The sequence below is a fragment of the Apteryx mantelli genome, chromosome 2 (assembly GCF_036417845.1).
Source record: "Apteryx mantelli isolate bAptMan1 chromosome 2, bAptMan1.hap1, whole genome shotgun sequence".
NCBI classification, from domain to species: domain Eukaryota; kingdom Metazoa; phylum Chordata; class Aves; order Apterygiformes; family Apterygidae; genus Apteryx; species Apteryx mantelli.
The window spans coordinates 120,318,022-120,336,331 of record NC_089979.1 but is presented as its reverse complement, the minus strand read 5'-3'; the positions used below and the strand labels follow the sequence as shown (position 1 = coordinate 120,336,331).

General features: G+C 46.6%; 1 protein-coding gene across 1 annotated transcript in view; it reads right to left on the bottom strand.

Annotated features, from left to right (window-relative positions):
- Window positions 1–18,310, bottom strand: part of LIMD1 (LIM domain containing 1) — a 46,484-nt gene that overhangs the window by 7,061 nt on the left and 21,113 nt on the right. Inside the window, exons 3-7 of the mRNA XM_067291372.1 lie at window positions 10,555–10,622; window positions 9,124–9,186; window positions 3,119–3,249; window positions 1,481–1,532; window positions 738–806 (exon numbers count right to left, since the gene is read on the bottom strand). Coding sequence (XP_067147473.1) covers window positions 738–806; window positions 1,481–1,532; window positions 3,119–3,249; window positions 9,124–9,186; window positions 10,555–10,622 — 383 coding nt within the window. The remainder of the gene's footprint in view (window positions 1–737; window positions 807–1,480; window positions 1,533–3,118; window positions 3,250–9,123; window positions 9,187–10,554; window positions 10,623–18,310) is intronic.

Below are 18,310 nucleotides of genomic sequence, written 5' to 3'. Positions count from 1 at the left end.
TGCATCCCTGTGTATTTTAAACGTGTTCATGTTTTCTTTTACTTTCAGGTAGAATTCATCACTTCACATTAAATTAATTGCAGCTGTACTGATGTGAAACTGGCCTGCTGAGTCAGGGCCTCCTTCCACTGCACTGTGAGCGCAGTGATGGAAGACATCTATTTATTTTAACTCACAGGGCAGAAATATGAAGGCTCTCTGGAAAACCCTGCGTAGAGACCAACTGAAGGTTTAAAAGCTGGCATTTCTTGGGATTTTCTCAGCAGACACAACCCCCCCTCCTCCTGCCCACACATAAATTTCCATGAGCGTGAGGAAACTTACACCGGATAGGATCAGTCATTACCTTAGCATTTTTGAACAATCTGACTTGGAAATCAGATACATTAATGTGATCTGGAGCTCAAGGTTTCTAAAAAGCAGCAATAGAATCCTACCAATTCACTACATTTCCTTCATTAACAAATAAATTGCCAAGTTTTAAAAGCAGTAATTAATTCTTTGCCCATAACGTTATGGACAGCAAATGAAATCACAGTTTAGACACACTCTGGAAAAACTTTTGTCCTCAAACTGGAAATTTCTCAAGCACTGATAACAGGCGGTAAGGATCTCACAATGCAAGCTCTGAATTGCTCAGCTACTGTCATTGGGCAAAAGGGGATTTACTTTCATTTCTAAAATTACACTAGTTATGGTTATTAAGTGCCCATTCCCTTAGAAAGCGGCTGACCTACCTCGCAGTGGTAACATTCCACGTGGTAATCCTTGTCCATAGACACAACCCGAATGGTCTCATCAGACCCCTGTGAGCATTCAAGCAGAAGAGAAATTACAAAGCCAGAGGATTACAGAAGGATCAGACTCTGTAGATTGCTTCCTGCAATAATGTGAATGTTGAACAAATGCATTTGGGCTGCTGGCTGGAAACCACAAATAAATCCTGCCACCTGCAGTTATTTTTACAGTAAAGCTTCATCATCGACTGACTGCAGATACCCTCTACAGTTTAACATCAGAAATGTCACATCTATCCCAGATTACTCATTAATGATTTGGTAATTTCAATACATCAAGTTGCTCAGCATTTTAAATTGGTTTTGCCAAAGATGCATCTCCTCCAAGTATTAAAATGAGTCGGTTACAGAGGGGTCACAAAAGGTCACTCACGAGCACCACCAGCTTTTATTGCCATGAAGGAAAGGTATTCCAACGTAACACTAAAAGCAGCATAATCTTGCAGAAGATGAAGAAAAGTAGCCTGGCTCAGGGGGAATAAGCTGCATTACTGAGCAAAGGAAGGGTCATGCCTCCAGCACAGTGTACAACCCTAGGCCAAATGGTTGCAGTCTGGAGGAAGTCGTCATCTCTCTTCAACCACAAGGACCTACATCTTGACACAGGGTCAAGTGTGAAGGAGAACGAGACCTTAGACACAACTCTCCCCGCCCACAGGGAGTAAGAAATAAAAGGCTCTCACCTCAGAGGGCAGAATGGGAAGTCCACATGCTGCACATTTTGGAGCTAAAACTCTAGAAAAGCAATGAGAAATAGAAGGCAAGTTACAGATCAACATTAAAGAAAAAGCTCACATGTTCTTGGTGATAAGATGAAAAGTTGCATCTGTAAATAACTTATCTACAGGAAAGCTTTTCATCCCCAAAACACAATTTTATTTTAGGATTGATCGAACATCACCATATTCATCTCCAATTAGTCCTCTGGGTTGTTAGTGTGGGGGAGAAATAAAGGAACAGGGGCATACACACAGGGACAGATAGAGGCACACAAAAGATGACTCTGCAGGCCTTGTGTTTCCTAAGGAAATCAGACCGGAAAAAAAAGATTCCAGGGCTGCCTTGATGATTTCTAATTCATCAGTGCAATAGCATTCTATTTACAAATGTATATTATATTTGATCCATGACTAATTGCTTTTTACATATTCCTGTGACTGACACAGAATTGACTACTGGTCAATAAACCCAAACCTTTCCGAATGGCTCCTGCACCAGTCTTGCAAACAGCTCGCTCTGTCACTATAAACCTATAAAAGATCTGTTTTTTCCCACGTAACTAACGCTTAACACAGATTGTTAGTCAGGCAAAAATAGATTTTACATTGAAGTAGTCTCAGAAAAAGAAAATCACTGTAAAATTCTTGGCTGTTACTAAGCAAAAATGACTTGATGATCTAGAAGACAGAATGGGGAGAAACTGAGCAGGACTGTCCCTCCAATAAACACATTAAAAGAACTGATTAACTGGTTCCCCTGCACTGAGGCAGGATCATGCTGAGAGAAAACACTAAGGCACTGTAAGGCTCCTTAAGGTCTTTTTAATATCATAAAAATAAGACAGTATAATTGATAAATATTAAATGAAATTACAAGGAAACGTGTATCCTTTCAGAACAACGTTGACACACAAATGGAATTAAAATTTTAGCACAATACAGAACAATTCCAGGGAGTGCTTGAGCAACATTTCAATGTTCTGCCTGCTCAGAAAATGAGGCAAGGAGCACAGCAAGCCAAATAGACACTCAAAATGTATGCAGCTCTAATATCATAACTACCAGCTAAGAGCACGGTCCTTTTATTTTTCTGTGTAAAGGACAAGTGATTTTCAAGTGGATTTATCAGTTGTTTAATTTAGAGCTGGATAAAAATTTTGCTTTGTACTCAGCAATGATTTATAATAACCTTCTTGGCTCTTTAGAAGTCAAACTCAGTCCTGCAACTTCTCAAAAACAACTCGCATTGATTTCAGAAGGGATTCACAGTCTTTACTTCAGAGTGGACTAATTTCTTACCTCACTGAACGCTTTATGAGCACTATTTGACTATCTCAGTTTCCCTGTGAGACCAGTGAACACTATCGCCACTTTGCAGAAGGGGTAGCTGAAGCCTGGGGATAAGTGACTTCCTCATAGTTATACAGGAAGCTGATGGCATGGCAAGGAGAGACATCAGGAATTTCTAGGGTCTAGTGCCATCCTCAGGCTTCCGGCTTCTAGTCCTGTCTCTATTTTACTAATCCATACATCGTAATTATCTGAAACATTAAACTAGAGGCTTGTTGATTGGATTCACTCTGCTGGTTGTTTTGTCCTTACTTGTGGTAATCCCTGACACAGTAGATTTTGTTTTCAGCATCTACAGTGAATGGCACGCCATCCAGACACTCGTTGCAGACCACACATCGGAAGCAGCCTGGATGATATGATTTCCCTAGAGCCTGCAGGATCTGCAATAAACCAAGAGACAGGAAAAGAATGCATGAATGGGCATTAAAGGTGAAAATAATATACTCAGAGTATTACATCAGACAGTGCTGCACAGTCGTCAGCAGTGCTGTGCGTTTTCTCAGGCACCTCATCGACAGAATGAGTTAACAGGGACACAAAGGGCAGCTGGAATCAATATGTAACACCTGGTTCCAAAGACAGAATTTTTAGCATGGTAAGAAAACAATTTACAGAGTCTCAGACAAGGTATTTAGCATTACAAAGGATAGAAGTGACAGAATTTAAGGGGGAAAATAATTTCTGAAGCCAACAGGTGGAGATTCAGAATCACAGAATCACAGAATGGTTGAGGTTGGAAGGGACCTCTGGAGATCATCTAGCCCAACCCCCCTGCGCAAGCAGGGTCACCTAGAGCACGTTGCACAGGATCGCGTCCAGGCGGGGTTTGAATATCTCCAGAGAAGGAGACTCCACAACCTCTCTGGGCAACCTGTTCCAGTGCTCTGTCACCCTCACAGTGAAGAAGTTTTTCCTCATGTTCAGATGGAAGTGTCTGTGTTTCAGTTTGTGCCCGTTGCCTCGCGTCCTGTCGCTGGGCACCACTGAAAAGAGTCTGGCTCCATCCTCTTGACACCCTCCCTTCAGATACTTGTACACATTGGTAAGATCCCCTCTCAGCCTTCTCTTCTCCAAGCTAAACAGGCCCAGCTCTCTCAGCCTTTCCTCATAAGAGAGATGCTCCAGTCCCCTAATCATCTTTGTAGCCCTTCACTGGACTTGCTCCAGTAGTGCCACATCCCTCTTGTACTGGGGAGCCCAGAACTGGACGCAGTACTCCAGATGTGGCCTCACCAGGGCTGAGTAGAGGGGGAGAATCACTTCCCTCGACCTGCTGGCAACACTCTTCCTGATGCACCCCAGGATACCATTGGCCTTCTTGGCCACAAGGGCACATTGCTGCCTCATGCTTAACTTGGTGTCCACCAGCACTCCCAGGTCCTTCTCGGCAGAGCTGCTTTCCAGCAGGTCAGCCTCCAACCTGTCCTGGTGCAGGGGGTTATTCCTCCCTAGGTGCAGGACCCTGCACTTGCCTTTGTTGAACTTCATGAGGTTCCTCTCTGCCCACCTCTCCAGCCTGTCCAGGTCTCTCTGAATGGCAGCACAGCCCTCTGGGGTATCAGCCACTCCTCCCAGTTTTGTATCATCAGCAAACTTGCTGAGGGTGCACTCTGTCCCTTCATCCAGGTCACTGATGAAGAAGTTGAACAAGACTGGACCCAGTACTGACCCCTGGGGGACACCGCTAGCTACAGGCCTCCAACTAGACTCTGCACCACTGATCACAACCCTCTGAGTTCTGCCATTCAGCCAGTTCTCAGTCCACCTCACTGTCCACTCATCTAGCCCACACTTCCTGAGCTTACCTACGAGGATGTTATGGGAGACAGTGTCAAAAGCCTTGCTGAAGTCAAAGTAGACAACATCCACTGCTCTCCCCTCATCTGCCCAGCCAGTCATTCCATCAGAGAAGGCTATCAGATTGGTTAAGCATGATTTCCCCTTGGTGAAGTCATGCTGACTACTCCTGATCACTTTCTTGTCCTCCACATGCTTGGAGATGGCCTCCACGATGAGCTGCTCCATCACCTTTCCAGGGATGCAGGTGAGGCTGACTGGCCTGCAGTTCCCTGGGTCCTCCTTCTTGCCCTTTTTGAAGACTGGGGTGACACTGGCTTTCTTCCAGTCCTCAGGCACCTCTCCTGTTCTCTGTGACCTTTCAAAGATGATGGAGAGTGGCCTAGCAATGACGTCCGCCAGCTCCCTCAGCACTCGTGGGTGCATCCCATCAGGGCCCATGGATTTGTGTGTGTCAAGTTTGCTTAAGTGATCTCTAACCCGATCCTCCTTGACCAAGGGAAAGTCTTCCTTTCTCCAGACTCTCTCCCTTGTCTCCAGGGTCTGGGATTCCTGAGGGCTGGCCTGACCAGTAAAGACTGAAGCAAAGAAGGCATTCAGTAACTCTGCCTTCTCTGCATCCTTCATCACCAGGGAACCCCCCTGTTCAGCAAAGGGCCCACATTTTCCCTAGTCTTCCTCTTGCTACTGATGTATTTGAAGAAGCCCTTCTTGTTGTCCTTGACATCTCTTGCCAGATTTAATTCCAAACAGGCCTTAGCCTTCCTCAGCGCATGCCTGCATACTCTGACAACGTTCCTATATTCCTCCCGAGTGGCCTGTCCCCCTTTCCACTTTCTGTAGACTTCCTTCTTCTGGTTGAGTTTTGCCAGGAGCTCCTTGCTCATCCATGCAGGTCTCCTACCTCCTTTGCTTGACTTCCTACTCATAGAGATGCACCACTCTTGAGCCTGGAGGAGGTGATGTTTGAATATTAACCAGCTCTCTTGAACACCCCTTCCTTCTAGGGCCTTCACCCATGGGATTCCTCCAAGTAGGTCCCAGAAGAGGCCAAAGTTTGCTCTCCTGAAGTCCAGGATTGCGATCCTACTTGGTGCCCTGCTGCCTCCTCGCAGGATCCTGAACTCCACCATCTCATGGTCACTGCAGCCAAGGCTGCCCCCGACCTTCACATCTTCAACCAGTCCTTCTTTGTTTGTTAGTACGAGGTCCAGCAGCACACCTCTCCTTGTTGGCTCCTCCACCACCTGTGTCAAGAAGTTGTCACCAATGCTCTGCAGGAACCTCCAGGACTGTTTGTGCCTAGCTGTGTTGTCTTTCCAGCAGATATCAGGGTGGTTGAAGTCCCCCATGAGAACCAGGGCCTGGGATCGTGAGGCTACTTCCAGCTGTCTGTAGAAGGCCTCATCCACTTCCTCTTCCTGATCAGGTGGCCTGTAGTAAACACCCACAACAGTGTCACCCATGCTAGCCTGCCCTTTAATCCTTACCCATAAGCTCTCGACTCGCTCTTCATCCACCCCTAGGCACAGCTCAATACATTCCAGTTGCTCTCTCACATAAAGAGCAACTCCGCCACCTCGCTTGCCTGGCCTGTCTTTCCTAAAAAGCACGTAGCCATCCATGACGGCACTCCAGTCACGCGAGCTATCCCACCATGTCTCTGTAATGGCAATGAGATCATGGCCCTGCGACCGCACACAGATCTCTAGCTCTTCTTGTTTGTTCCCCATGCTGCGTGCATTGGTGTACAGGCATTTCAGAGAGGTGATCGAGCATGCAGGTCTCCCAGGAGGGATATAAGAGGATCCTCCATAGCCACATCCCATGTGCACTTCCCTGGCTGCATTCACCTGCTGGAGGTGTCCTGACTTGAGCTCTCTTTTGCCAACTACCCTGGCACTATAACTCTCCCCTTTCCTCGTCTTTCCTAGTTTAAAGCCCTCCTTACCAGGTTGGCCAACCTGTTGGCAAAGACACGTGTGCCCAGCTTAGTGAGGCGGATCCCATCTCTCCCCAGCAGTTGTCGATCTTCAAACAGGGTCCCATGGTCGTAGAAACCAAAACCCTGTTGCCAACACCAGCGGCGCAGCCAGTCGTTAACTTGGAAAGTCTGTCTCCTCCTCCTCTCATCCATCCCCCTCACTGGCAGGATTGAGGAGAAGATGACCTGGGCTCCCAGACCCTTGACCACCATCCCCAGAGCTCTGAAATCCTGCTTGATGGTCTCCAGTTTGCCCTTGGTGTCATTAGCACCCACATGGAAGAGCAGCAGTGGGTAATAGTCCGAAGCATGGACAAGCCTTGGCAGTCTTTCCATGACGTCTCGCACGCAAGCCCCTGGCAGGCCACAAACCTCTCTAGACATGAGGTCAGGTCAGCAGATAGATGCCTCCATCCCTTGCAGCAGAGAGTCCCCCACGACAATCACCCGCTGCTTCTCCCGGGCGTTCCAGCAAGGCACAGGGTCTGTTGTCCCAGTTAACTTCCCCTGCAGCCATGCCCATCTCCTCCTCATCCTGGAGGGCACTAAACCTGTTCTTCAGCTGCAAGTCTTCAGGAGGAGTAGGAGCCTTTCTCCTCCCACGAGCAGTGACCAGTTTCCAGCCTTCTTCTACGGTGTCATGATGTACCGTTTCACACGGCACAGAGCCCTCTGGCAACTCCACTGCTGTGGGGGGTTGGGACTCCCGAAGCTGCACAGTCTCCAAGAATACCCTGTCTATCTCTTGCTCTGCTTCTCGGATGCTGCGCAGCCTACTGACCTCCTCCCGTAACTCCCTTACCTGACGACACAACTCGCCAACAGCAGCACACCTCCTGCAGGAGAGCTGACTGCCAGCCCAGGCCTCCCGGAGAGGTCCCAAGCACTCCCTGCAGCCTGAGACCTGCAGAGCTGCATCTACTGTCAGAGGGTCGGTCTGGGTCGCAGCCTCTGACACAGCAACTCCAACAGCCACTGGGGAACGCGCTCTGCGGCGTGTCACAACCATACTTGAGGAAGCGTACACCACAGGGAACAGAAACAAAGGTCCCTTCGCGCGCCCTTCTGCACAAACTGCTGCCTCTGCTCGCTCCACTCTAGGCCTAGCTCTTATATAGGCCTCTCCCTAGCACTGACTCCCAGGGTGCTTGACCCGCCCTAATCAAGGGCCACCGGGATCAAAGGCCCCAACTCTCTCTGGTCAGGGGCAACCAAGAGAGCTCGAGAGCTCGTTAGCAGCAGCCACTCCTAGCTAGAGCTTTTCCCAGGAGAAGTCAAGGCCTCCTGCAGTTGTCCTTGCTTGTTGTCTCACACTAAGATTACTTAGCATAATCAGAAAGCAAGACATACCACACCAACAAAAGGAAATAAATCTTTACATTCTCCATGAGAGGCTGAAACAAATATTTTAGCTAGTTTTCATAACTTCTTAGACTTCTAGGAGCTTTGTGCTCAGTAGCCTGGCTTTCTAATTAACACAGACTATGGTAATTGTATTGAACTCAACAACTGTAATTCACTGTTAGCTTTGGAGCAGCAAGTAACGGGTAGAATTACATGGCCTGTTAGCCTTGTGATCAGACTTCTGAATATGAAATAACTTTTCCAATTTTAATGCTTTCTAGCGTAACCAGGCAAGCTAAGATAATTAACGGTAAGCATTAGAAACCCTTGGATGGAGTGTGGTGAACTGATCACCTAGAAATTCATCACTTCTTTGCCTCAGCCATAGTTTTACACCATCAACTACATGATTATGAATTTGTCTCCCTCTGAATGACCCACACCTGAATACCGCCTGATGCTGGAAAAAGGACCAGATGATGCTTTGAGATGTGACCCACTCAGTGCAAACCCTGAGCACATACCTGTTGTAGGTTAATGAGAATTGCCTGCTTTGGCAGGATGTCCACAGATCTTTTGAGCAGTTTTCAAGGACCTGGACAGATCTGAGCCTCAAATCACATACGCTGGGTCAAACCCATTCCCCAGAATATCAGTCCAGTGCCTTCCAGCACACACAAAAAGCAGCAACAAGGCAGTAGCTTCATTCATAAGCTACATGGGAACCCACAGCTTGACTAGAGGGAAGACAGGCTCAGCAAGGGAGTACTGTTGTCCCACAAGCAAGGAAGTACCGCAGAACCACTGCACTTTTGAGCAGGAAGTACACACAGGATTATGAATGCACTGTCCAGGGAATCCCCAAGGGGGATGAAGGAGCTGAAGGCTCTGCTTTTCAGCTTGCACCGAAAACAGGAAGAGCAAGGGCTCTGTACCACACAGCTGGGTGCCAGCTTCACTTCCTTGCAAGGATGAACAAACGGCTTAGCAGATTTTCTTTCTCCCACCAATCTCGCACTAAGCAGACTAACATGAAAACAGATAGTACTGGATATGAATATATTTTGCTTTTGATGCATTCTTCTAAAAAGCTAGGGGATTTTTTTTTCCTAATGCAACTATCACTTACCATGTCCATTATCAAGTGACCACAAATGAAACACCTGTCAGCTGACTGCTGGAAACCAGAATACTGCAAGGACAAGAAAGAATTGGCTTAAAATTTCACAAGGTTAGTAGAACATAAACAGCGCATTGTGGGGAGTTATTTGTTTGGTCTTTTTCTGTTCTCCTTACACAAACTGTATTTCCTATTGTTTTGTCAGTATATGAAGCTATAGATGAGGCAGGCCCCAGAGGATACTCTATAAAGATACCAAATATTCAGTGTTCAGAAGAAGTATTAGTTCCTGTAACTTTCAAGTCCTAAATTTAAGTACAATTAATTATCTAAGTAAATAACATAAACGCATATGCAAATAAGGCATTTACTAGTACGGCTTGCATGTTTATTTGACCATGTGAATCTACAAGCCATGAATTTACTTGTGTTTATCACATATTCATATCATGACACTTGTATCTATAGGCTTGAAAAGCCAAATTCTACCTTTGGTTACACTGTTATAGGTCTACTGAAACTTGTCTGAGATTAGGGTATTGTCTCAGCTCTCTTCTAGTTTGGCCTAGATCACCTTTTGGTTGCTATTGCTAAGATCTAATAGTAAGGAATTGACTGTCATATATGCAGTGTACACCTCAGGCACAACACATAATCTGTCCAATGTTTCAAATCCTGTCCAAATAGTGGAAATACAAACTGGAAAAATGAAATATTTTAGATGCATTTAACCAGATGTTTCCATTTTCAGGCTGTGCAGAATATACTGGCAAGAAAAAGAAGACAATTGACTTCTCTCTGATAGAAATCACTAGACCTCCCCAGTAAATGGGCAAATAAAACTGTTCAAGTCTCAGCAAAGTCTTAGTCTGTGAAAGCTCTGTAGGGGCTATACAGCTTTTTGCAATTTTTGTAGTATCAGGGTAGTCATGAGTTTCTCCACCAGCCACAGAGAGGACTGAGGGGTTGCTCCATGCTCCATGCTCAGGTACATTCACACAAAACCCACTGAGGGCAATGGAAAGACATCCATGAAGGTGCCCAAGCAAAAAAAGCTAACTGGAAAGGGAAATTCACTCAATCTTCTCTAGCCATTCATCTTGCTCTTACCTCCATGGCATTTCTACAAAGACCCATTTTGAAGGAGCCATCACAAGTGGCTACAACTTCAAGTACAAGCTCTGTACTGCAAAATCATGGCTTCTCACTCTGCTACTTCCACTACCACACGTGGGCAGCCACCAGATCACAAACCCAGCCAACTTGCTGAGTCTAGTACGTGGATTAACAGAGGATGTCAAGGGCCAGGGAATCGTACTAGAAACACATGAAACACGGGCAAAGCTGCAGCAAAGGGTGTGAGTCTCCTGTGGAGTCTGAGATGTGATGGCTCTGTGGGAGCCACACTGCCAAAGGCACAAGGGTCAGCTGTGTGCTCACCAGGAAATCTTCTTCACAGAACACCTTTCCATTGACAAAATAAAAAGCTTTTCCTCTCAGCTTCCGACCTAAGGAAAAAAACACAGGGAGAAGAGAAAGGTCAGTAGAGAGTGGGGGGAAAATTATGAGCAAAAACTGGCTGCTGGAGATGCCTTTGGACACAGATCACTTAACCATGCAGCAGAACAGCATCACAAATAACTGAGGTGATCCACAACAAGGACATCAAAGCACCATAGCCAGACTACTGAAGACCAGCATCCACCTCAAGCACAGGCCTTCCCAACCTCCAGCATGTTTTCTCTGTCACGGACAGTCCTCGGTGACTGCTGAAGGCTGATCGCTGGATCCTAACAACAAGAGTCTCACCTCTGGGCAGCGAGATGGTAGGTTGATGAGCCTGGATCACCTCCTGGCAGATTTAGCACAGCATGAAATAACCTCGCAAGAGAGGGCCCAGCAGTAACTGTGGGCATCCTGCTGAGAGAAGAAAGGGTGTGCAGAGGATAATGCACACTAGCTCTTGTTCCTTAACAATTTCACACCAGTGCTGTACCACTGCAAGGTGCTTTGCCTACTACCAGCAGCTGCCAGATAAGATACTGTAATATCTTATCATTCTTATTTTCTGATCTGTTGTGAGTAAAGTTCAGGGCTGGAGTGCCAAACACGCTTATCTCTGTTCTGTACCAGCACATCCATCATTGTGCCGACAAGGTTTAAAAGTTTGAATGTGCTTTGTGTTTTTTTTCAACCCAAAATGTCCCAACAGAGACAAGATGACATAGCTCTCCAAGAAACAGCTTTACATGTGGGGAAGATTTATATTTATGACAGTTTTTGTATTTATGCCTCACATTTACTCTGTTTCCAGTTCCACATAACTATGGCAACACGTGCTTACACTGCCTCTGCTTTTTCTAAATGGCCTATCATCCTTCTGGAAAAAAGGACTATAATTTGTCTACTTATAAAATGCTTCTTCTGGTGCTTCGCAGCCTGTTTTCCCTGCTAAATCAAGGTTTTGAAACTACTAACACCACAGTGGACACATTAAGAAACCCCCAGGTGCTTGCCAGCAGTGGACGTGCCATGGGCTGGTTTCAGGGACCTGCCAGGGACCTTGGGAAGGAGGTCTGAACCTGGACACCTGACACTTGATACACCACACGTGGTAAATATTGTTAAAAAAATTCTCAGCAATGTTGGTTTATAAACAGGCAAGACACAAGTGACAGGTCCAGAGCTCACCTCCGGGTGTTTTATGTCATTTATCTATTTGGTAGCCTTCAACAAATAATCACGCTGGCTGGAAAGAATTAAGAAAAGGAGGAAGCCAAGTAAAGCCAATTCAATAAATGAAAATCTTTATTATCTCGTGTGTACACCAGAGGGCACTCTCAGGCTAGAAAACAACACATGCTGCTTCTCAGGGAAATGAAAGGCTCCAGCGAAGCTCAAAAACTTTGCCAGTAAATTCAGTCAGGCCAACATTTCACCATTCGTCCGTAGAGCTCAATCTAATTTCTAGCCATCAGGGCAAGCAAAGAATGTGGTAGCTGTGTTTCTTGAAAAATAAGCCCTGGTTTGTATATGCAGCAACTTCTTGGATAAGCTGTATGTGTTACTCAGCTGAGGGTTTACTGGACTACATATGAGTCAGAGGACCACTCTGACATGCTTTCCATCTCCATTTCCCTTTTAATCTCCACTGGGGACAACTGCATGACCATTAGATGAGAGATGATCTAAATACAGCGAGCTGCCAGGGTTAGACTGAGGCCTTGGCCCTCACTCTGTTCGACAAGGTCAAATAGTTTCAGCAAGTCCACCATGTGAAAAGAGAGACTGGACTGGAGGAAAACCAGAGAAATCAAAAGTATCACAGTGTAGCAGCCCACTGCTTACTGCTGCTCAGTATATTTGATGTACATTCTTGCAAGGAGACCCAGATTTCCATTTCTGATCCACGGAGAACTCGCCATGGCCACCCCCAAGGCCAACTCAGCCAGCCGGGCTGCGCAAACCCAGCGGCAGGGACAACACACATACACACATCGGCAGCACCACGGCGGGTGCCCCAGACATTGCTGCTAGCTCCATCACCCACCACCCATCACTCACCATCCCCCCCAGCTCTCCTTCCCCCCCCCAACCTTGGGGATGTCCCCATGGATGCTGGGAGCAGCATCCCTGAGGGAGTACGGTGCCTGTGGCCTCATGCCCTACCTACCCGTGCAATGAGCAGCCCTTTCAAGGCATTCTCAGGGAGGTACAGATCCTGCTAGGCAAAAGTATCCAAGGAACAACATACGCCAGGGATGCAGGTTTCCACGCTTTCACAAACCTAACCAAAGCACAACCCATATGACAGGCAGGCAGTGCTGCACGACGGCCTTTCTGTACACAGACTGACACCACAGATAACAGAAGGAAATGTAATTTGCCCTGTGTGTTTATTTTAGTGTTTGCTCCCAGGAGGATACTCATTTTAGGCTAAAACATTCTGCCCTGCTTTATCTCACGCTGATATTCTGCCAAGGTTACTGACACCAAAACAGGGCCCTGAGCCCAAAATAAAAATATCTAATCTCGGGGTTGTTAGCTTTTTGGCCAAATAATCCAAGGTGCGTGTTCACATGATAAATCCTCCTGCCTTTCCATACAGATAAGCCTGACGTTCTCCAGCATTAGCAGGGAGCTCAGGTCCCTGGGGAGGGGCAGGCACGACAGCAGGATGCACCGGGGGATTTGCAATGCAGTTGTTGAGGTTAAGGCAAGAGGGTTACCAACAGGCCTAAGGCAGCAAGCAATACTCAGGCAAATCTCCCACCAATTTATATACAGCCCTGGGATTTGGCGCTATTAAAAATGAAGAAACGAAACATTAAATTTTTATTTTAAGTTACAAGGTAACACATGCTCTAGTTCAGTGAAATACCCAGCTGCCCAAGTGACTTTCCATCCCTATGCGATGTCCTTAAAGACAAGCTGGCAATGGTGAGGAAAAACACACGCACCATAAAATTAGGACATTCTTTTGGACAAAGGCCCTGACCAGTGTGTGAGCAGTACCTGTTCCAGCAGAGAGGGTCAGGCTTGGAGGGTTGCCACCAAGCCATTCTTCTACAGTGACCAAAAAAATCCTCCACCAGGTATATTTTTAACCCCCTGACATTAGCAGGTCAAGATTGATTGCAACAGCCCTTCAGAGGACTGTCACAGCTAGTACTCTGTGTCTAGGGTTTTGCTGTAAGCTCCTTTAGCAGGAGAATAAACCCCTTTAAAAAGGATTTATAATTTGGCTGTTGATTTTATGTGGGCACATGAAGAAGAGGTGCTAATACCAAGAGTACTTTGAAGAGGGAAGAGGGGAATGATTTAATTATTTTCTTTAGGGAACAGGTGGTCATTTTGACTATTTTTAGCTCCACACCTCTCCACGACTTTCTTTTCTTAAAGCATTTGGCAGAAACATAAAAGGAAATTCATCAGAAAAATGAGTAACTGAGTGGCACTGAGGAAAAGCCCATGCAGTTGCTGAGGGAATAAAGTCCAAATCAGGGAATGGTGCCTGCAAACAAAGCAGATTTCTGTGTTTGTCCTTCTCAGCCTCTCCCTCCACACACGTGGATGGATTTCTTACACCATCCCTCTGAGGTAAGGAAACGTCTCCTCATCTTGCACATGGGAAACCAAGATACAGGAAAAGCTCACTTCCCCGTGGCTGAACTGGGGACTGTCCCAGTGGAGCTGGGGAACGGATGTTCTGGCACGTCCACACCAGTAAAACAAACAAGGCTGGGATTGCTTCATAGCGCCGAGCAGAGCAGTGTGGCAATGGCTCGTGTCCCTCCCAGGATGGCGTAGCCTCATCCATACCGCCGACTGGAATCAGCCCCTGGCTTGCGTTATCTCCCAAACCTGGCACTGTCTGGGAGATGCTAGCCAGCATGGCAAAAACCATGCTAGTAAATAAGCAACATGAGTGTGACTGGGACAGTGCCCAAGCCTCTGAGCCAGCCCTGTTTTGTTTGCTAGCACAGAGGTAGCCACTGGTCCCAGCTCTGTGGCCAACGCACAGGGCTGGCCTCTGACCCAGCGACTTGCGTTTGCACATGCAAAGGCAAGGTTCTGGGGACCAAAACACGTGCTTATTTCCCAGGCTCATCAGAAATGGAGAGATCCAACAGCAGAAACTGGTGCTATTTACTTTTACAAATGTGACCTCCACTTCTTAGAAAGTGCCGATTTTCTTTTCCAGTGTCAACGGCCAGCAGATCCTGTGCTGGGCTTTGCTAAGTAGTGAGAATGCTACACATACTTTAAATTAACCAAGTCCCCCTCACAGTGATACTTCTGACCCTGGGCCGGCAGAGGCTGGCACAGATTTTGTCTGGGCACAGACATGCTGTCATAATTTCACCAACAGGAAGCATCAGGAACTCAGACTACATCTAAGGAATCACAGATTGATCACTGCTTAGTTTAAATATGCATCACTTTGAGATGACCGCAGAGATGACACCCTTTGATAAACCTAAGAATGTTAATGCATGACTTGCCACTTTCAGGACCAATTGCTCTAACACGCTTCTTAAAATGCTGGCTCCTGACCATATTTTACTTTTCCTTCACCCTGAATTTACCTCTTATCTGCAAAAATTCAGACAATTAAAATTCTTTGGCATTTCAACCCTATCATCTTCACTTGTTATTACAAGATTTCATGTTCCTTTCCCTGACAGGAGGTTTGATCCTCGTGCTTTTATGTACTGCTCATCCTTTACATGTCTGTCTAATCCATTTAGCTGTGGGACCTTCAGGATGACCTCAAGGTCATTTAAGCACCGATTTCAGAATATTTCAAGCTTAGTCAGTAGTGCCTTTGTGCTAAAATAAACACTCTTTGCCTAGCAGCTGATAATAGGCATACCACCAGGCTGCACTCCCAGGATGCTGGTGCTTTTGTCTGTATCATTTTCTCAAATGACAGCTCTCTCCTTTTGAAGTTTATACAGGAGAGAGGTTTACTGGGCACTTGCAATGGCTCAAGGAGGATGTCGGGAGCTCTGTCATTTACTTGCTGGGGAGTTGGACCAAACTCGCTCTTTTGAAGTTGCTTTTCCATTATTTATTAAAAGGAGGATGGGGTCACAAAGCCATGTTCAAAGGCAGGAGGTTACTCGCAATGCATATCATTGTACAGGGCCATCTTCAGACCTCAGGGCCCCATGGGGATGTATGACCAAGAGCTCTGCATTGCGGGGGGGCGGGCAGGGACTCTACCTTACCTGCCTAAGCACCACGGACTTCCCTGCAGTATCTGCACAGCAGATAGGCCAGAATCACTGCATGCCAGCAGCTGCTTCTGGGGTCCCTTTTGGGCTGAGAGTCCTGGGCCTCTGTCATTAAAAAATCAGTTCTTAGAGTAGTGCCACAGCTGTAAGATGAATCTGGACATGTGATTACTAATGACAGATTAAAAAAAATTTTTTTTTCAGTTTCTGGAGTCAGTGGGTATAACCTCCTGACACGGTCAGGAGACAGCAGGCTGGAAACACCAACCTGCTAGGCACTAAGGATCAAATAAAGCTCCTCCTCAATCCTGGATGGCTCTAGCTCAAGCTGCAGTCCTTCCCCTGTTTCTTATTCTCCCCATGTAAGGCTGTGAGGAGGTTCAGATCCAGGTTTGCTCACAGCCTGTAGGCACCACAACAGATACATGCAGGGCCCAGAAACCTCAGCCCCCCCCCCCCAGTCCCTATACAAAATTTCCTGCTGCCCACCATTAAGCAGCACTTGAGACCAACCAGTGCCCAGCCGGCAAATGCTTTTTTTGGAGCCCTCTGTGCATACTGACTTCACTGATCTGCAGCACGGGGTCCTGCTGTGCACGGCAGCCTGGGCACAGCATCAGAGGACTCTAATTGATTTCTGGTTTTTGTCCCATTTCTGCTGTCAACCATTAAAGTTGGATGCAGCAGAGAATGTGATGCAAAAGTGTTAATATTTCCAATCCACTCTTAAACTGGGGCTGCACGAAAGAGTCACTTAGGTGTCTGAACATACCCCAGATCAGGTATATTCAGACTACGATTAATAGGCAGATACGTCAGTTCAGATCAAAGTCTTGGTGAAACAACGGCAGAAGGATAGGGTATCTCTTAAAAGCAACTGCTCTAAGATACAGCAGCTCCATTAACATGTGAATTGTTCAGCCTCTCTCACTTGACTATAGCAGTTGTACTGTAAAATTGCAAAATGCCCTCCACGGTCTTACAAAACATTCAAGGAGGCAAAAACAAAGCTCTGAGAAAGATCTGAGGCCAGAGAGCCCAAAGCAAGCTCTGGCTGCACTGCACGTGCCACAAATGGCCAGCCATGCTGAACAGCAAAGCAACCACAGGTGAGGGCAGAAAGGGCTCTAAAAAAGGAACATTGCAAAAACACAGTAAGCCACACCACTGAGCAACATCTCTCCTGTGCTAATGGTAAACCATTGCAAAAACCTCCCCAGTAAATTTGAGTATTTTTATTTTTGAGGGAACTGTGCACCAGGCACCCCAGGAGCTTTGACACTGAGAGATGAGATAAACTCAGCCTGGGACAAGGCAGAGTCGCAATCGGTGAATCCCTGCTGAGGCGTCCCATTTTGACCCAGTGCTCTGTCTCCCTCCGTGCTGTTACAGGGATAGTGGCTCTGCTTTCCCATGCTGAATGCTCTGCACTCCCAAACCTGAATGCAATCTGGGATTGCTCTGAAGACGGAGAAAGTCATGCTGACGCCATCACCTACCTGACTGCCCCTGATCCCGGAAAGGCTCTTGCTTTCAGAGGAAATGGGAGGGGGAGGTAAGCTTTGCTTCCCCCAAAGTGCTCTCTGAGAAATGCAGCCAGATAAGAAATGCTTAGGGAAAGTTTGAAGTTGTAATTGGATGAGGTTTGGAGAAGGAAAACTTCAAAGCGTTCCCTTACTTTCTGCTGTTGCTGCCTTCAACACGAAGAGCAGCAGCAGCAAACTTTCCAGAGTGGTTAAAAATACTGCTTCTCACTCTGGCCCTACAACTAGCTTTGAATGGAAACTACAAGAGAGATCAATTTTTAAATTTCTCCAGCTGTGGAAAGCTTCAAGCTAGTCCCTAGAAAACTATTCGCAGATATCACTTAAAACTTTGTTAGGTAACTCCTACAGTTCCTACAGCAGAATTAATCTTATACCTGCTCTTAACAAAAGCAGCATTCTGAAGATTACATTAAAAAACAAACAGACCAGAAAGACTGGATATGTATCCCCTACAGGTTTCAACTTTTGTTCTCATTTTGCCCTGACTCTCGCGCAGCACAAACCCACATGCAACTGATACAATGCATCCACACAAAACACCAGGCATATCCATAAACCCTGACTGCTTCTGCTACCAACCAGCTGCAGACTTGCACCTTTCCAGCAGGGATTTCTATTGAGGACACTTGGACCATGCCAAAGCTCCTTCACCTCAGACCCCAAAGCAACCTCAAACTTGTCTTTTCCTGCCCTGGCCAGAAGAGGAACAAGCAGTGTCATCCTACAACGAAAGCTGCCCTGCCCTGATGTTTTTCCACACACAGCAACCACTTCCTGTGGCAGAGTGGGGATTTCTCACCAGCGTGCTGAGCGACTGAAGACAAAAAGTCAGTAAGAACACGGCAGCAATTTAGACGGGAGCTGAAACATCCATGGATGCCTTCCTTGTCTCCAAACTGTCTGTAATGC